An 18367-nucleotide genomic window follows, 5' to 3' on the forward strand; every position below is an offset into this window, starting at 1 on the left:
GTCTAAACTGCCATATCTCTAATTAATGGGTTTCAATGTCTCAGGATTAAAGGTAACAAGCATTTATGTAAAACCTCTTTTTCAATATCTCTATGATACAGGTAGACTGGCTTGCTTGCTGTTTTTTCTCAAATAATACTCTTATCTCTCATATCTAATTATTCACATTTCTCTTTTAACTCTATTAGTTTCTCAAATCTCCCCTTCTGACTTTCTCAGTTCCTCTAGCTAATAGGGTCTTCTCTTCTAAGATTACATTCAGTCTGCTCTGCATGTTATTTACTATATACTTATGTATTTACATGGTGTCTCCTCCATTGGAATGTAAACTCCCCAAGTGAAGGAAATATTTTTGCCTTTCTTTGAACCCCTTGGATTTAGCATAGTGCTTGACACATATTAAGAGCTTAACAAAGTCTCTATCACTGATTTACTCACTGTAGCTTGGATTGTAGAGTCCAAAGAGAGAAGTAAAGCAAAAAAAGCCTGGAAAAATAGGAAGTGGCCAGGTTGTGACAACTTTAAATGAGGTTATGGAGTCACTGATGTGAAGCACTTAGTTTGGTCTAACTTCCCATTTTTCATCTTCTAACAAATATGTGACCAGATATAACAATTATAAATGAATTGTTCCTATTTGCTTAAAAATAAGCTTATTGGGGCCAGCTAGGTGGCACAGTAGATAGAGCACCAGCCCTGAAGTCAGGAGGACTTGAATTCAAATCTGACCTCAGATATTTAACACTTACTATCTGTGTGACACTGAGCAAGTCATAACCCCAATTGCCTCAATAACAACAACAACAAAAACAAAACAAAACAAAAAAAACTTATTTCCATGTGGTTTACATCTAAAAATCAGAAATTTTATTCAGGTTATCTGAATGAAGTTATTTTACATTATTCAATGTACTGACATCCTGTCTGAAGTTCTTAAGTAGTTCCACACATACACGATTATCAGGCAAAAATAAGTTACAAGAGAGAGATTCGTTCCACAGAAACAATGTTAAAAGTGATTAAATCAAAAGGCATTACTGCAGGGTTCTTATACTATTAACTATTTTATTGTCAAATGACTTTGGGGCAAATTTGTACTGGGATACCTATGTAAATTTTTGCCCTGAATGTTTTTTAAAGACTCAAAATCTCCTAGATTTTGAAAAATAGGGCACCCTCAAATGGTCCTAGATTAATCTGTAATTACTTGATGGACATACTAATCACTTTCTCATTAGCACTCTTAGTATCACCAAACATTTAAGCACCATTTGCATACAAGGTACTAAACAGTATGAAGGCATCATCCTTTCCACAGGATTTATCCTTTTCTTAATATATTGTGAGTTTAATTTCATTTTTTCTACCTACTTTAATCTTCTTGGTTCTTTTCCTTAATCCTATTAAATATGTCCTCTAAAAAGGAGAAAGGTAAGTAATATGCAAAGAAAGCACATTTCCATGTAATGTAAGCTATATTACTAAATTTAAACCCAAGAATTCTCTAAAAGATGTCTAGTCAGGTCAAATAGAAAACTTGAGGAACATGCACCCGTTTCCAAGTGTGTATAGCCTTATTAAATAAATGGTCCTGACAAAGTTTCTCTGCAGGAAAAAAAAAGATAACCAAGTTGCTGTTTTATTGTTTTGGACCAAAAGAACACTATTCTTGTTTCTCATAAGCACATCACTGACATGACAAACATCTGTACTGTTGGTTGCTCTGTTGTTGTAATGAGTCTCTGGTGATTAAGACTAAAAAAGAGAGCTCAACTCAAGACAAACACACAGAAGTACCGGGGGCATAAAACTGGTATTGTTATTTGATCTTAAATGTCACAAGGAAGCAAGGTTGATATCCACAAAGTTTGGGACTACCTGAAACAGATGGCAAATTATTTGCTTCTGACAAGATATACTGAAACTATAGCGTAGGATAGGAATCTGTTATTTTAGTGTATCTTATTGATAATAAGAGTTGATATGCATATACAGGCAGCTACATGGCACAGTGGACAGATGGCCATTGCTGGAATCAGGAAGAGGTAAGGTTAACTCCAACCACAGACACTTAATAGCTGTGTGACGCTGGTAAGTAACTTAATCCTGTTTGCTGCAGTTTCCTCATCTGTAAAATGAGCTAAAGAAGGAAATGGCAAAGCACTCCCTTTGCCAAAAAAAACTCTAAATGAAGTCATGGAGAGTCAGACACAGTTGAAATTGACTGAATAATGATAGTGTATAGGATTTTAGTGTGTGTATAATCCTTTTAAGTTTTGCAAAGCACTTTATATGTGTTATTACATTTAATCCTTACAACATACCTATGAGATAGGTACTATTATTATGCCCATTTTAAGGATAAAGTAATCTAGGCAGTAAGAGGTTAATCACTTGCCCAGGGTCACACAGTTAATGGGTCTGAGGCAACTAGATACAAGTTCAATTCCATTCTTTCTGAGGTGTTAGGTGGAAAAATGTACCTATGCTTCTGTTTAAGTGTATAAACCCACTATTTTAGGAAGTTTCATGAGTGAATCTATTTTATCAGATAAAACTTAAGGTGATTAAGAAGTCCAGATTTCAGGTGGTTAGTCAGGGAGGTGCTGGTATACTGCTTGTAACGGATTCCTTCAAATCAGAGATCTCTTTGATTCCTCAATGGCTTTCTACCATTCTAGCTTCCAACAAGGATTCTGAGAGAAGTAAGTAGAAAAATGGGTTTGTCTTGCTGTGATTGAATGCTACAATCTGAGAAAATAACACTGAAAAATATGCACAAAAGAGGGCAGAGGTAATAACAGGTGGTTCATTCTGGCAGGACCATAACTATTGTCCTAAGGCATGATATTTATCAGAATCTTCAGTATTATTTAATAAGCACTCGTAGTCTGTAATTTTTAAGAAGACATTTTCTTTCTCTGTTATGGATGATTGCTATAAAATACCTTGGGGTTTCAAGCTTCATTTGTAAGAAAGTCAGAGGAAGGAAAGAGAAATCAGAGAGAAGAACCTGGTAGGTTAAGTAATTTCAAATTTCATTACTCCTTCCACAGAACTAAATAAAGAATTACAGCAGGCATTCACTTCACATGTGGCTTCTAATGCTCTGAGACATTCAAGACCTTCAAGACCTTCAGATAGTGTCTTCATCATTTGAATATCCTATGCATTCCTTACTGATGGGGGGATCTGTTTTGTATTTTCCTATAATTTAGGCAGAAAATATCCACGTGATTTGCCAGAAGGTCTTTAAAATGGGCTTTTTTGGAGAATTTTGCTCACCTCATACTCCTCCTTGAAGCCATACCCTTCTGCACATTTCATCTGGGTGATGTGCTGTAGTAGATCTGCCACGCGGATGGCCGGATGAAGCTGTCCCGTCTGGTAGGGCACATCAGGGTTCTCCCGCTTCTTGTAAGTGTGGGACTGGACCAAGCTGCTCGTATCACTGGCCATCGTGTGGGTTTCGTCTAGACAAAGAATGGCACAGAATAAACAGGGCCTGGTCAACGAATTGAGTTTCACATACATTGTCTGCTAAGAGACTGGCAGTTGTTATCACCCAAATCTATGATTGTAGTACCCTCTTGTGATATCTCAGCAAGGAAGAAAAGTAAAATGTCCAGAAATTCTTAATGGGAAGAGCAAGACTCATTGGAATTAGGCAAAGAATTTATGCTTCGCAAAGCAGTCCAAACCATAGATTGCTTTCCAAATGCTAATTGACAAGGAGAGTTATTAAGCCCCTCAGCCACGGTGTGCTAAATCATATCAAAGTTTCACCCTGAAACTTCATCAAGTCCCCTTGGTGGAGAACAAGACTTGTTTCTTTCTGAGATTAGTTGACTCTTCTTTATTACAAAATGAATTCTCTACAGATGGCCTTGTGAGCAAAATAAAAGTGCACAGAATGGTTTATGGTTTTTAAAGCCAGAACTACAATGAATTGTGGATTTGATACAACATACTGAGACACACACACACACACACACACACACACACGAGGGAGATAACAAAAGGTCGCCTGACTGGCCACTTAGCATGCTTTAATCATGGGCTTTATCACATGTGAAATGTTAAATGACTGCATGCAAGCCAATACACAATAGAACCAGCTGGGTTTGTAAAAAAAAAAAAAAAAAAAAAAATCTACAAGTAATACACACATTCCCACTCTCTCCACACCTTTTCAATGGGGCAAATGGGGAACTTACCATTTATTGGCACTTTTAAGAAGATACATATCAGGAGAAAAAAAAGAGGAGGAGAAAAAGGAAAAAGGGCATAAGCAACAGTAAGTACTACATGAATCATTACAGGTAGTTTCTATTTTGAATTTTTCACTTCACAATTTAGTGTCCTATTCATAAGTAATTTGGTCAGAGGGCCAAGTTTAACTTTCTCCACCAAATTAGGATGGAGGTGTTTAACAGAAACACGGGAATAAATGGGAGATGAAAATAGCTTTCTAATTTCTTTCTAACCCCCCAGAACCAAGTAATGACTAAATGAATTTTATTTTTACTCAATATATTTTTTTATTAGAATACCAGGGCCAAGTCTACCAAATTGTGCTACAATTTGGTCCAAGAAGCCTAAAGAGGCCATAGTTTGAACAATAGAGTGCTAATAAAATTAGCAGAAATACTAGTTATTATAAAAAATTCTTTGGTGTGGGGAATAGTTTCGTGATACTAATATTTTAAGATACTCATTTTCTAAAGGCCAATTAATCATGAACTAAATACTTATGTTATATAGTGAAGCTATTTTAATCTCTATAAACTTAAATCATCAAACGATATTACTAAATTAATTTAGCTGTTCCTTACATGAACATTAGAACTGGAGCTCATTTTCAGTAAAAGTGTCTAAAGTATCTAATATTTACACATCAAGTACACAAGATTTTTTTAAAAATTAGATTGTTTATGATGGAAAGTTCAAAGAAAAATCCAGTTCCAGTATACTACTTTTTTTTTTAATCTTGCTTGGAATCTAAAGTCTATCTATATTACAAAGCACCTTAGGATGCATGGCATGAAAGGTGGTACACATGTGTAAATATGTTGTTGTTGCTGAAATGGCACCTGGATCACTACAAGGTGGCTAAAGACACAAAAGACAAAATAAAAGTATAGTAAGTTGATTTTATGATTTTTATTTGAATTCACTAAAATTTGGATAAATTATCTAGAATTCAACAAATTTTTTTTCTTATATCATAATAGCCACAATTATATCTGAAAAATTTCCTATCATGTTTGCTTATGTTGACAACTTGGCTTAAAAACTGGGGTATGAGAATCCTAGTTGGAATACTAAATCAGCTGGGCTGAGACGCAGCACATTTTTTCCTTGAGATGATAATAAATGAAACACTGCTAATGAGTTTTCCCCTCTGTGCCTCTCTCATTCTCTCAGCTTTGGATCCTTTGGGATGCACATTATTAATATATGCTCTGCTGTGGGCTGACCTTATAAGCTTCCTTTAAATGATTTGGCTATTCAATGGGAATAAAAACAGCAACCTAACCATTCTCCAGTTTCTAGCAGGGCAGGTTATGATGCAAGAATTGGCCATTCTTGTGCTAAATTCTGCTCAGATTCATGAGTTTTAAGCCCTTGTAATTAAAGCTACCCAGTGTAATATGTATGAAATGACCTACCAAAACATAAAGACAAAATGGCCTCATTATCTCTGTTGGCAGGATTTAAACTTTTAAAAATAAAACCCACCTAAGTACCTAAGAATAAGAAGGTGGTTAACAAGTAAATGTGTTCCCCAGAAGGAACTATCTAGTTCATGGATCAATGGTTTTCAACTTAAGAATTTAAATTTATATCAATTGTTTATTTAAAAATATTATTTAAACCTTTATTTTCCTTCTCAGAAGCTGCATTGTACAGTAGAAAATGTATTGGGCTTAGAATGAGAAGACTTAGATTTAAATTCCACCTGTCTCATACTACATAGATGAACTTAACCAAGTTACTTAACATCTCTTGGCCTTGGTTTCTTTATCTGTAAGATAGAGTAGGATGAGGGAAAAAGGTTTGAACTAGATAACCTATCCCTTTCAGCTCTATCTGTACTCAGATCTGATGATCCCAACTTGGTTACATGCTCATAAGGAGATATAGGGCTATGTAATGAGACTTGAGGAAGTAGAAGTAGCCCCAAATTTTTATCTAGGATTTGAAGTCTCAGGATTAAATAACAAATATGCTCTAACATAATTTTTAAAAAGAGGGATACACATATAATTAAGATATCTTAAAGACTGATAATATAGAATAGATGTTTCTATCTTTCCCTATATTAATTTTTAAAAATCAGTTGCAGAAAGTCTAGCAATATAATGGTTTATAAATAACTTTAAAAGTAGCACTGTGAAAAAAACCAGGGATTTCCATTTTGACACTACTGAATGTATCTATTATTTTCAAGTTCTGAGAGATACGCATATGAATATTTATCTGAAGGAATTTTAAAATCCTCTTTCCTATTAAAAAAGCCCCAAAGATGCAAAGGTAATGCAATGTGCCATCAATTCTGTTTTCTGGGATATATTTTTGTGAAAATATGTTTTAATACATGCTGACTTAAAAAATAAAACAACTAGTCCCATTTAATTAATCTATGCATTTCTTAGGAAGTACCTGGATGATCAAATCATCCTGGACATGTGAAAGAAGCTTTGCTTCCTGATATTTAAAAGAGAAACTATTATCACCAGTATCACTAATGCTACCAAAAATAACTCTAGGTAAGTTATTCATGTGTTTTGTCTCATAAGGGTGAAGACAGGAGAGTTGAGAGAAGAAAATCATATGAAGATTTGACTAACGCCTGCTATGTTTCATATCAATACTATATGATCAATCTAAAGAAATATAACTCCAAAGCACTGTCATTGGTTATTCTGACAGCAACAGATGTTAAATAAAATCACCAATATTCATTGGTTTGATTCTACCAAAGTTATTCTTTTAAAGTGATTAATTTACCATATAGAAGACCAACACATTTTTATAAAAATCATTAAGATTTAATAATTACAAAGTAGTAACTTTTTTTCTTAAAAGTACACTACCCTGGAATTGATTTAATAAGCTTGTGGTTATCCTGTTCTGAAATCTGAATATTCTCTACTTTTTGACAGTTTGTGGCTTAGCTCTCCCCACTCACTCACAGCTCCTCCAAGGTCAGAATATCTACCAGACAAAGTGCTGAATGAATGGTACAGCACACAAAGAAATATCAAATCTCAGGCTGTCAAAAGATTCTGCAGATGTCATTTGCATGCAGATTACATTGTTATGGTAGCTATGATTAACTTGTCCCCCACTCATGTGAGTACAGAAATGTTGCATTTCTTTGCTTTAGATGTGGCATTAAAATAAAAAGGGAGGTGCTGTCAGCTCCCTCCCCACCACAGGAATTCAGCAGCCCAAATTCTGAATCTCCTTCCCTTTCCTAGGTGGCTGCCCTGCTTTGTCTTACTTTGGCAACACTTTGGCTCAAGTGCAGACGACACCATAGGAAAAAAATTACACCAATACAAAATCATAAAGAGAGAAAAGAGAAGCACAGGAGGAAAAAATTGACAGTTGCAAAGATATAAACCTTTGTAAAAGAGAATTAGGAAGAAGTTAGAACAATTGAAGATGGAACTCTGGCTACAATGAATTGTTATATACCTTGATGCCGTTTTTGCTGTGCTCCTTTTCGGTATGGTTAGTAATAGAAAGAGAACACAAGCCATGATACACTCTGGTTACTTATGCGTCTCAAATGCAATAAGCAGCTCATGCTCATTTTGTTATCATAGCCAGGTAAAACCATCTCTCTTTACCCTTCTCATATTGGACACATGGGACATTACCCCCCACCCTCCAACCCCCTGTGCTGGAAACATTTCATAGTTTAAATGCTTTGTGCCCCACAGGGCTAACACCTTATTTCATTTCCAGTGACATCTGACAAATAATAAATCATCTGATTGTAAAGTGCCATCTTGTCATTTCACTGTTCAAAATATCAGCTCCTTTGAAATTTCACTGTGTGACAGACACATTGGAAAAATGGTGGTATTGTAAGCCTCAACAAGATCTGGTAGGTGGCCAAATTTTATTTTTACAATTTTATTTTTTCTGTATATTTGGCATAATTAGAAAAATGCTATTTTCAAAATTGAAGCCAATAGTATATAGAAATAATTGAAAATAATGAGAGACTATTTTCACTTCTATGATTATCAAATTGGGCAAAATTCAGCTCTCAGACATCTAGCAGCTAGTTTGGGAGATGCTGTATTCTATCTGTATGCTCAAAACTATGTGTAATATCTCGATCTCCTACAGTAAGGAGTCTCTTGGAAGTGTGCTGTCTGACTTGAATCTGACAGCAGAAGTCTTGGCATTGTCCCCAGCACACATGCAGGCAACCTTTCTTCTTAAGGGAGAATGTTTTAAAAACATTCTTTTTATTTCCCTCCCCCATGTCCTGTGCCCAATCATTGCACCATACAGAATAAAAATGCCAGTTTCTTAGAGAGTGGGCGCTGACTTTCCAAATTATTCCTGCAATAAACTTTGATAAAGGGAAATGTTCTCACCTAAAATTGCAGTTGGCACAAATGGATCTGTCATACATCATAAGCAGGTCAATGCAGAAAAGGTAAAAAGAGAAAGAACAGTAAATGATTGATGAAAAGTTCCACCATGTCCCCCTAGAAAGCATCTGGTTACAACATGTCAAACATATTATTAAGCTCCTAAAGCACTGTGAATATAGTAAAGTGGGCACTGATTGGTTCTGATTGCTAAGGGATTATGAAGAAATGAAACAATGAAAAAAAATCAGTTACCTGGGTAATAGGAATTAGGCACTGTGGTGCTCAGTGTATTAGTTTTCATTGTAAAAGATGATGGTGAAGATACAGCTGTAAAGAAAAGAAAATCTAGTCATTGACAGCAGAGAGGTCACTGCACTGGAAAATTGGAGGCCACTTGGTGAGGAGGATGCTCAGAGCTCAATCCTGGTTCAGATCGCTGATGTCAGCAACAACTCAGTGATCTGCCAAATGTCTGTGTAGCAATTATTGTCATTGTCATTGTCATTGTACCAAAAAGGACTGGCTTGATCCCTGGCATAAGAAATTCCTATTTGTCTTTGAAGGCAGGAATCTGTACTTCAGAGATGGTACACTATTATCACTTAAAATTTTAATAAAAAACCCATTTTGACTCAACAAAATCAGTCATTTGAGCTTTGTCATGACTTCTACTTTTGCCAAATAAAGTTCTGTTTTCTGATTCACAAAACTGTTTTATACTAGGAATTAATATTCATATGTGCTTTTAGAGAAATAGAAAATTAATTTTTTAAAAAAAATCATTCAATAGGAATGCTAGTATCTGAAATTTATGCAAATATTAGATTTTATTTTTTCAGCTATAAAAAAGGGTAGGAAGTCACTGGACAAGATATTTCTAAAGTGCTCACTAGCTCCAGAGTTATGATGTAATTTATAAAAATTATGTTGTTTGGCTACAAAATTTAATCATCTTCATTGATTTACTTCTAAGTATTTATTTAAAGTTTTTCCCCTAATCTTCAAGAAAATATGATAGAACTACTGTTTTCCTTCACTTTTTCTAATAACTTTTTACTAAATAACCTTGCTAAGTTTTAATCTGTAAAATACATTTTCCACTGTGTGATATACAGCTGGAACAATTTAATTTCACAAAAATAAAGTTTTTTTTCTTGAGTTGGTAAATCTATTCATTCACCTTTCTGAGTTGAGTCTACTTTTCTACTACAAATTAATAAAGCTAGTAAAGTAGATATGCTAGTTATAATATGTAAAAATTCTAAGTATGTATTTATATAGGCATGAGTATATAACACACATACATACTTAGAATATGTATTATGTAATGTACATATGTATCTGTCTGTCTATCTGTATTTGTCTCATACATGTATTCCCAATCTGGAAACACTGTATTGATTCTGTTGACAATCACATCTCATTTTGCCCTTTATAGACTTTATCTAGATGCCAGTCTTTCAATGAATCTCTTTTCACCTATAATCTCTGATGATGCAGCATCAACTACTCTCAGATCAACAATCTTCAAATTTATTCTTTCCCATTTAAAATAATTATCCTCTATTTTAAGGTAAATTTTTGATTTACTTTGAAACTTGATTTTCCCTCCTACCCTTACGATTTCATTCTGGTAAATGCATGAAAAAAAGAGTTAGAATAAATTCAAACAATTATATTGGTTCAATATTAAGCAATTAACTTTTTCTCACAATTGTTCTATTATATTTATGTTAATGACATGTTTATCTGTCATCTCTCCTATTATCTAGTCTTTGGCTTTGCCATTTTACTTTCTCTCTGATTAAGCAAGTTTCTCTCACCCCTATTTAAAGCTTTAGTTTTCCTATCTGTAAGCTGAAGATGTAAAATCACAACATCATCCCATATATAAAATGCTGTGCAAAAATTCATCATATAAATGTCAGCTATTCTTTTGTGTTCATTTTATTCAAAGTCATACAACTAGTTAGCAGAGGTTCTCAAACTACCGTCCCGGGGCCAAACGCAGCCTGCTGAGGACGTTTATGTGGGCCTGCTGGGTTATATCAAATGGGCTGAGGGGCGGAGACAGAGTGTGAGCTTTTGTTTTTACTATAGTCCGGCCCTCCAACAGTCTGAGGGACAGTGAACTGGCCCTTATTTTAAAAGTTTGAGGACCACTGAGTTAGAGACTGAGTGGAGATCAGAATTTCGTCCTCTTGGTTTTCATAGTTCAGTATTCTTTTTCTTATATCATGCTGTTAAACTCATTTCAGAGGCTTGTATGTAAAAAAAAAAAAAAAAACTTTGAAACGAACAATTGTTTAACAATATTGTTTCTGAAATTAAAAAGTATTTCTATTATGAAGCATGAATGAGATCATTGATGACTCTAAAACATCTATTCCAAAGAGTCACTTTAGAAGTCTACTTGCTCATTATGTTTCTTACTTAATATAAATAACATCACAAGACCGACAAAGGTGTAAAGCAGCTTTGATCATCAATTATAGAGTGATGTCATTTATTGTATTACTTGTGAATATTTATGGGCTGATAAATATTTGTACTATCAAATAAGTATGCATATTTCATCTTTTACAAAAACAGAACAATTAAAAGCATCAGTTTGGTTTTTTTTTTAATAGGGCCACTGATTTATAACTGGAATGAATAATTAGTTCATTCCTCTTATTTTATAGATGAGGAAACTGATTGTTAGATACAGGGACTTGCCTAAGGTCACACATGTAGTAAATCTCAGAGGTGGGATTTGAATCCAGAGCCTCAAACTCCAGAAACAGTCTTATTTTTACTATATCATGCAGTTTTATTATCTTCATCCATGAAAACTACTCTCATTTCTCCTTTACATATTATGACTTAGCCCCTTTCATATAATTTGTAATAGGCAATATAATCTGTATGATGATGACACATTTTCATCTCTCATAAATATTTTGGAGTTCATTTCTATATTCTGTGACTTTATTTCTCTTTACCTCTCCTATAAATTAAAAAGTTCTCCCTGTTTTTAATTTCCCATAGCTACTCCATTTCCCATAGTCCATCTCCTTCGTCTCCTAAATATCTCACACACATTCATACTTATGCAGTTTTTAATGTTTTTCCTGTAATGGATGTTTTTAAAATGCCTGTTGAATTGAATTGTGCCTGCATCCGGGGGGGTCAACCAAACCCTTTCTCAGGACATTTTCCTATCTCAGAAATTGCCTTTTTGTTATTGTAAAGGTCTTAAGAGAGTACTATGGTAAAATTTTACTAGGAGCGTCAGTCTTAATAGATAGACTCTGGTGTAGCCAATTCACTGTTCAAAGTAATGTGAGGAGAGAAATGAAAGAATATTGTCCTATTTTTACACCTGTTTTTATAGTTGGGTAGGATGAATAAAGGTCCAATGGGAGGTCAGCCAAGAAAGCTAACGTACTTTTCACGAGAATTCTGCTGTGTATGAACATTTCTAGCTTTCCATAAATACTCATTTAAAAAAGGTAAATGTCAAACTAGAATTCCTGTCCTACGGTACATCTCTTCTGTTGTTCAAACATCAAAAACTCTGGAACTTGATGTTTATTTCTGGTATTTTGGTGAATTATTGCAAATACATTTATTTGTGAGAATTTTTGCTATAAAAAAGCATTCTGGAAAACCGTTCTGTGTTCTTGTAGTGTAAGACCCCAGTAATGATATATTTCCTTTCCCCTGAGAGTAACAAAATGCCAACTTTAAGTAGAATATAGAATCTTATTACTAGTGTTGGGGAATCCTCCTAAATGTTTTTATATTATTCTTAAAAATATAATATGTAAGGGCAGCTAGATGGTGCAGTGGATAGAGCACTAGCTCTGAAGTCAAGAGGACCTGAGTTCAATCTGCCCTCAGACAGGCAGGGGGAGGGGAAGAAGAAAGGGGAGGAGTATATATATATATATATATATATATATATATATATATATATATATATATATATATATATATATGTGTGTGTGTGTGTGTGTGTGTATATATGTATATGTATATGTATATGTATATGTATATGTATATGTATATGTATATGTATATGTATATGTATATGTATATGTATATGTATATGTATATGTAAGGAAAACACAGTCAAACAACAAAGATCCCCTTTCCCTTCCTCCCTTCCTTATCCCCTGCTCCAGAGAGATAAAGTTTAATTTCTCTAATAGGCAGAAGAGATAAAGAAGATAATTTCTATTTTGTTGGCAAATTACAATATATTTCAAAACTCTGTGCTCTATCTACATTCTATCAGTACATATTTATGATGTCTCACCTAATAGATTGTGAGGTCCTTGAGGGCAGAGATTAATTCGTTTTTTGTTTGTTTGTTTGTTTTGTTTTTGTTTTTTTATTCCCCAGGACCTAGCACATACCAGGTGCTTAATAAGTGGTTAATTACCTAGTTACACAGAACCTAAGAATTGGAGACTTAGAGAGTGTGGATCAAGCCACATATTTTATGCATGAGGAAGGAAGATCAGGTCACTTGTGAAGGGCTAACAGTAGTGTTAGACATGAACCCAAGTCCTTTCATTCAGACTTCCTGACTCCTACCTAGTGTTCTTTCAACTAGATCAAGCAGTCTACACAGGGTCTGTGAATTAAGGGCAAAAACAGTTTGTTGGTCACAAATGATGACATCATTAGTGTCATTCACACAACAAACAACCTTCATTAATGGGACAGACTTAATCAAAATGAAATCATCATAGATTATCTAGTTCACTGGCACCTAATAAATTCCCACCAGAATTGAGCTCCATTAGGCATTCATGAAGGATGCGTGACAGTGACATATTGAAATCGCCCCTACATGGTAAGCTGAAGTAGGGTTACTGTAGCTGGGACAAGCAGAAAACTGTATGAAGCAGGATGGTGAATGGTACAATACAAACATGGACTTCCGAAAAGCAAGACCAGGCTGACCCAGCACACTGTACCTCTGGGAGTGTGATATGAACCATGCATGGAAGAAAGTGTGTCTTGTAGACACTGATTCAGACCAGGCACCCAGAACCATAAAGAACAAAAGAGTTTGTAAGGAATGGCTAGAGTTGTTGCCTAGGGGCCAGACTATACATTCTCTGAAACCTGAACTTTGCTTTGTTATCTTTTTACATGTAGAAGCCCTTTAAGAACAAAGGAGAGGGCCACATAGGGACTTGTACTTTCCTCTGTGCCCCAAAAATGATAATGCTGTTTCACAGTCAGTTTTTTTTTTTAAGAAACTAATGGTTTTGTTCTGATTTTTCACTTTCTCTTTGATAGTTCCCTTTTTGATTATTAGCATGCATTCTCAACATAGCTAGCAAAGATGAGGTTGCAACCCATGATCATAAAATGTGGTCGGAAAAGTCAACTAGTCTATGTCAGAAATCGACTTATGCCTCATTACTTAATATGAATTAAAGCTAGAAATAGAGATAGAGATGGAAAAATTTAATTGTTTTTAAGTATTTATTTTCTTTTGTACAACTAAAGCCTGGCTAACATAGGAGGGAAAAAATTCATTGTTTATTATTCAAATAAACAAGTTAGTTGTTGCTTATAATTATGCCAGAACCTATTGGATAAACAAAGAAAACAATTAAATTATTGCTACCCTATAGTAAATTGTTTTCTGAATAGATTTAACTGTGTAATATAGAAGATAATGGGTAGGTGTCTCATTCAAGAAGATCTCTTCTTTATGGTATAAAGGACTAAAAAACTCATAGCTGTTGCTCCTTTGGTCTGATAGTTAAGGAATAAGGAAACTGTTCTGCAACCCTGGAAGATGGAGAGTTTCTAGGAATACTCAATTAAACCACTAAATTAATTAAACTGGTCATTGGGAATTTGGCAGTGAGTTTTTAAAGTGTTCTCCTCAATTGTGGACCCTCGAAAGTGAAGGAGAAATGGTTAAGGCCAAAATTTCTGAACTTACATCTCCCATTCAAATTGTGTGTATCCATGAAAGAAAAAGCCTCATCGCAGTTGGTTCCTTGCTCAGCATAGCTCTTATCCATAGAATTCACCATCACTGTCATTTCCTGCCGAGTGCTGCTCATGGTCTCCTTCCTCTTCTTGGCCAGTTTCCTTAGAAAACAAAGTTCATATGCCTAAGTAAGTTTATCTAGGGTGGATTTAATTTATCTTCCCATATCTCATAGTGACTGTTAGTACAGTGTCTGGTACAGAATAGGCACTTAGACAGTATACATTCAATGGACAACACTCTTGGTTTTTATATTATGAATTCATCCAAAATGGTTTTCACTCTACTCATCATCTTCAAAATCTCATCTCATGTGGGAAAACATGTAAAGTTATTTGTAAATCTCAAAGTGGTAGTTAATATATATTTCAGAGGCTTTGGACTAGCTGTCTTATATACCTAGAATTCGATCCTCCTTACCTTGCCTCATAGAGTCCCTCTCTTTCTTTAAAAGGTAGCACAAATGCCATCTTCAGAATGAATAATTTCTAGATTCCCCAACTACTACTGTCCTCCCATCCAAACTTCTATTTTGTGTAAGCTTACATTTATTAACTTTATATCATGTGCAATATTAAACCCACATAAAAAAATTAAAAAAATGTATATGTGAGGGGCAGCTAGTTGGTGAAGTGGATAGAGCACCTGCTCTGAAGTCAGGAGGATCTGAATTTTGACCTCAGACACTTAACACTTCCTAGCGGTGTGACCCCGGGGAAATCACTTAACTCCAATGTGAATAGGGACTGTTTCATCATCTTACTTATATTCTCAATGTCTTGCACAGTACCTGACACATACTATGTGTGTATATATATATATATATATATATATATATATATATATATATATATATATATATATATATATATATATACATATACATATATACATATATGTGTATATAAAATTGACTAATAAATGCTGCTTGAATGTAAAAAATGTGAACATACAACTAAATTTCACTAAATGAATGTATGTTTACTGATAAGAGATCAGGCTTGAAAAAAATTCAATAAATGTCCAATTTGACAAATATATATTAAGTGACAATTTGTAACAAATGAAATACCTGTAAAAATGTCTGGCACACAGTAAGCACTTTAAATATAAATGTTTACTCCTTCCCTTCCTCCCCACTGTATTAGGTATACTACAATATTATTTACATAAACATATATATGTGATATATATATATATGTATAATACACACATAGACGATGAAATATTATTTTATATTTTCCATATAGACACATACATTAAAGGTCAAAAATATTAAAAACTAAAAAAACAATCATTCCATTTAGCATTTAAGTACCTGTTGTTTGTAAGATTTAGAAAGAGTTGAATTCTTTAGCAATCCTAACTGACCAAAAATACAAAAAGATACATTTGTGCTTTGGAATGAGGCATGTCCTCAATTATTTAAAAATTTAGTCAAACTCTGATCACCTGTATGTCTATCTATAAGAATTTGTGATCAATTCAACTTCTTTTAACCTAACTAGTCATTCAATAAGAATGCTTTAAATGAATTATATTAGACAATAAGAGATTAAAATGTATTACATTTCTCTAAACTTAAATAGATTTTTGGTAATCGAAGCTTACACAATCATCATTAGTTTATATGACATAAAATAATGTAATAAAATAATTTTATACATTTACACATTTCTTAGTTTTTAATCAGCTCAGGGAAAGAAAAAATATTAATAAATAAATAAATAAGGTAGAAAATTTACCCTGCTGACAATATGAAATCTCAAAAGATTTAATTTTTTACATTTTATTTCAAATTTCTGTTATATAAGATGCAGAGAATTGTTGCAAATACATAGGACAAGAGTCATTCCCCAATAAATAAATGGCTTGAGGCTAAGAACAGGAAGTGCTTTTTAAAATCCCAGTAAATTATCAGCAACAATATTAAAGGATGTTCCAAATCACTGTTAATAAGGAAAATGCAACTTAAAAAACTCTTAGATTTTCCTTCATTGTCATTGGATTGGCAAAAGAGAGATGTGTAGTTCATATTTTTAGTGTCAATTTTCCAAAACCAAATCATAAAACCTTTCTATATCTTTTTTTTTCAATCATCATTGGAAGATGGAGAATGAAATTCAAGGCTTGGATAGTCTGGCCAGTTATATAAGGAGGGAGCATTATGTTTAGTTCTTCAGCTACAGTTTCAAAGCATACATTTTATGTCAGCTTCTACCTTGGCCATCTCTATGGAAAGCCATTCCTAGAATAACTCTCCATAGGAATATTGAAGGAGAGAATAGGCTGAGATTATCACCTTCCTAGTCTCATAAATGATCAACTTTTGCTTAAATGCTTCTTTTTTTTATCTGATTTACAAAGATAGTTTTCTTCTCCCTTCTCTCTTCATAAATTCTCCTTTTTATTTTCCATTAGAACCATATGTAACTTCAGAAAACTTCTTCCCTCCCTCATTCTCTTGTTTTTAGACTTTAACTTTAAAATTTAGGCAGTTTTCAGAAAGAAGGTTGTGGGACTGAATGTGGATCAAAACATAGTATTTTCACCGTTTTGTTGTGGTCTGCTTGCTTTTTGTTTTCTTTCTCATTTTTCCCCTTTTTGATCTGATTTTTCTTGTGCAGCATACTAATTGTGGAAATATGTATAGAAGAATTGTAATTGTTCAAAATATACTGGATTATTTGCTATCTAGAGGAGGGGATAGGAGAAAGGAAGGGAAAAAAATAGGGAACAAAAGGTTTTGCAAGGGTGAATGTTGGAAACTATCTTTGCAAATATTTTGAAAATAAAAAGCTATTATTTAATAAAAAAATTAGGCAGTTAGGGCTATTTTTTCCCCCAATGATAAAAGAGGTTTTATTGGAATTGATGCTTTTCATTTCTAATATCCACCTGTGAACACTAATGCCAATGATTCCAAGTCAAAGAGTTAAGGGTAGATCTCTCACCATGATAAGATACGTTTCTGTGAACTCATTCACATTAGGATATTTCCTCCTCCATACAAAGTCAGTCAACTAAGAAACTCACAGCTATAAATTCAGAACAATTAAGCCCATGCATTTGATAGATCTGAGATTTCATGAATGTGGTTGCTCTTTTTAGTGATACACTTTGCAAGTGATTCACCCCTTTTTATACTATATGACTTTTGTTGGTCTTCACTAGTAGGATCCACATAACACATGACAGATCTTCCTATAAATTTTCTGATGTTAACTGGACGTTAATAAAAGACAAAGCTCATCTATAATTACTATGTCAGTTACTTCCTTTATAATCTAGCTCATAAGTTATCATAAAAAAGATTTTAAATTAATTATTTACCTGCTCCAATATAGTTTATAATGCCAAATTACTATTATTTTTTTTCCATTTTTACTCCCCCTCATATATTCTATACATAAGCCTAACTGGCTTCTATTTGCTATTCCCCACATATAGCGTTTCATCCACAGCCTCTATAGTTTGCATGTAAACATGTCATTTCATTTATATCCAGCAGAGTATAAGCTCCTTAAGGACAGGGAGTATCTGGCTATTTTATTTTGCATCCCTGTTACCTACCACAGTGCTTGGCATATATAGCAAGTGTTTAATAAATACTAGTTAACATATAAATATTCTCAAATAAATTCACACGGTTATATTTTGGACATCTTTAGCTATATGTCAAATACCTTAAAAGCAGATACTTTAATCTGCTTTCCCCATGGGCATCTAGGCCCAT

The 18367-nt window shown here is 33.9% G+C and overlaps 1 protein-coding gene across 6 annotated transcripts in view; it reads right to left on the reverse strand.

The window, feature by feature from the left end:
* The window catches only part of PTPRM (protein tyrosine phosphatase receptor type M), a 938548-nt gene that overhangs the window by 189690 nt on the left and 730491 nt on the right, over window positions 1-18367 (reverse strand). For 2 of the 6 annotated variants that reach the window (XM_074275231.1, XM_074275239.1), the window contains 4 exons: window positions 14581-14732; window positions 8877-8951; window positions 8625-8651; window positions 3286-3473 (listed from right to left, as the gene is read on the reverse strand). In XM_074275231.1, coding sequence (XP_074131332.1) covers window positions 3286-3473; window positions 8625-8651; window positions 8877-8951; window positions 14581-14732 — 442 coding nt within the window. The remainder of the gene's footprint in view (window positions 1-3285; window positions 3474-8624; window positions 8652-8876; window positions 8952-14580; window positions 14733-18367) is intronic. The other 4 variants (XM_074275235.1, XM_074275241.1, XM_074275249.1 and 1 more) reach the window with 2 other exon arrangements.

This window comes from Sminthopsis crassicaudata, chromosome 1 (genome assembly GCF_048593235.1).
Source record: "Sminthopsis crassicaudata isolate SCR6 chromosome 1, ASM4859323v1, whole genome shotgun sequence".
Classification (NCBI taxonomy): Eukaryota; Metazoa; Chordata; class Mammalia; order Dasyuromorphia; family Dasyuridae; genus Sminthopsis; species Sminthopsis crassicaudata.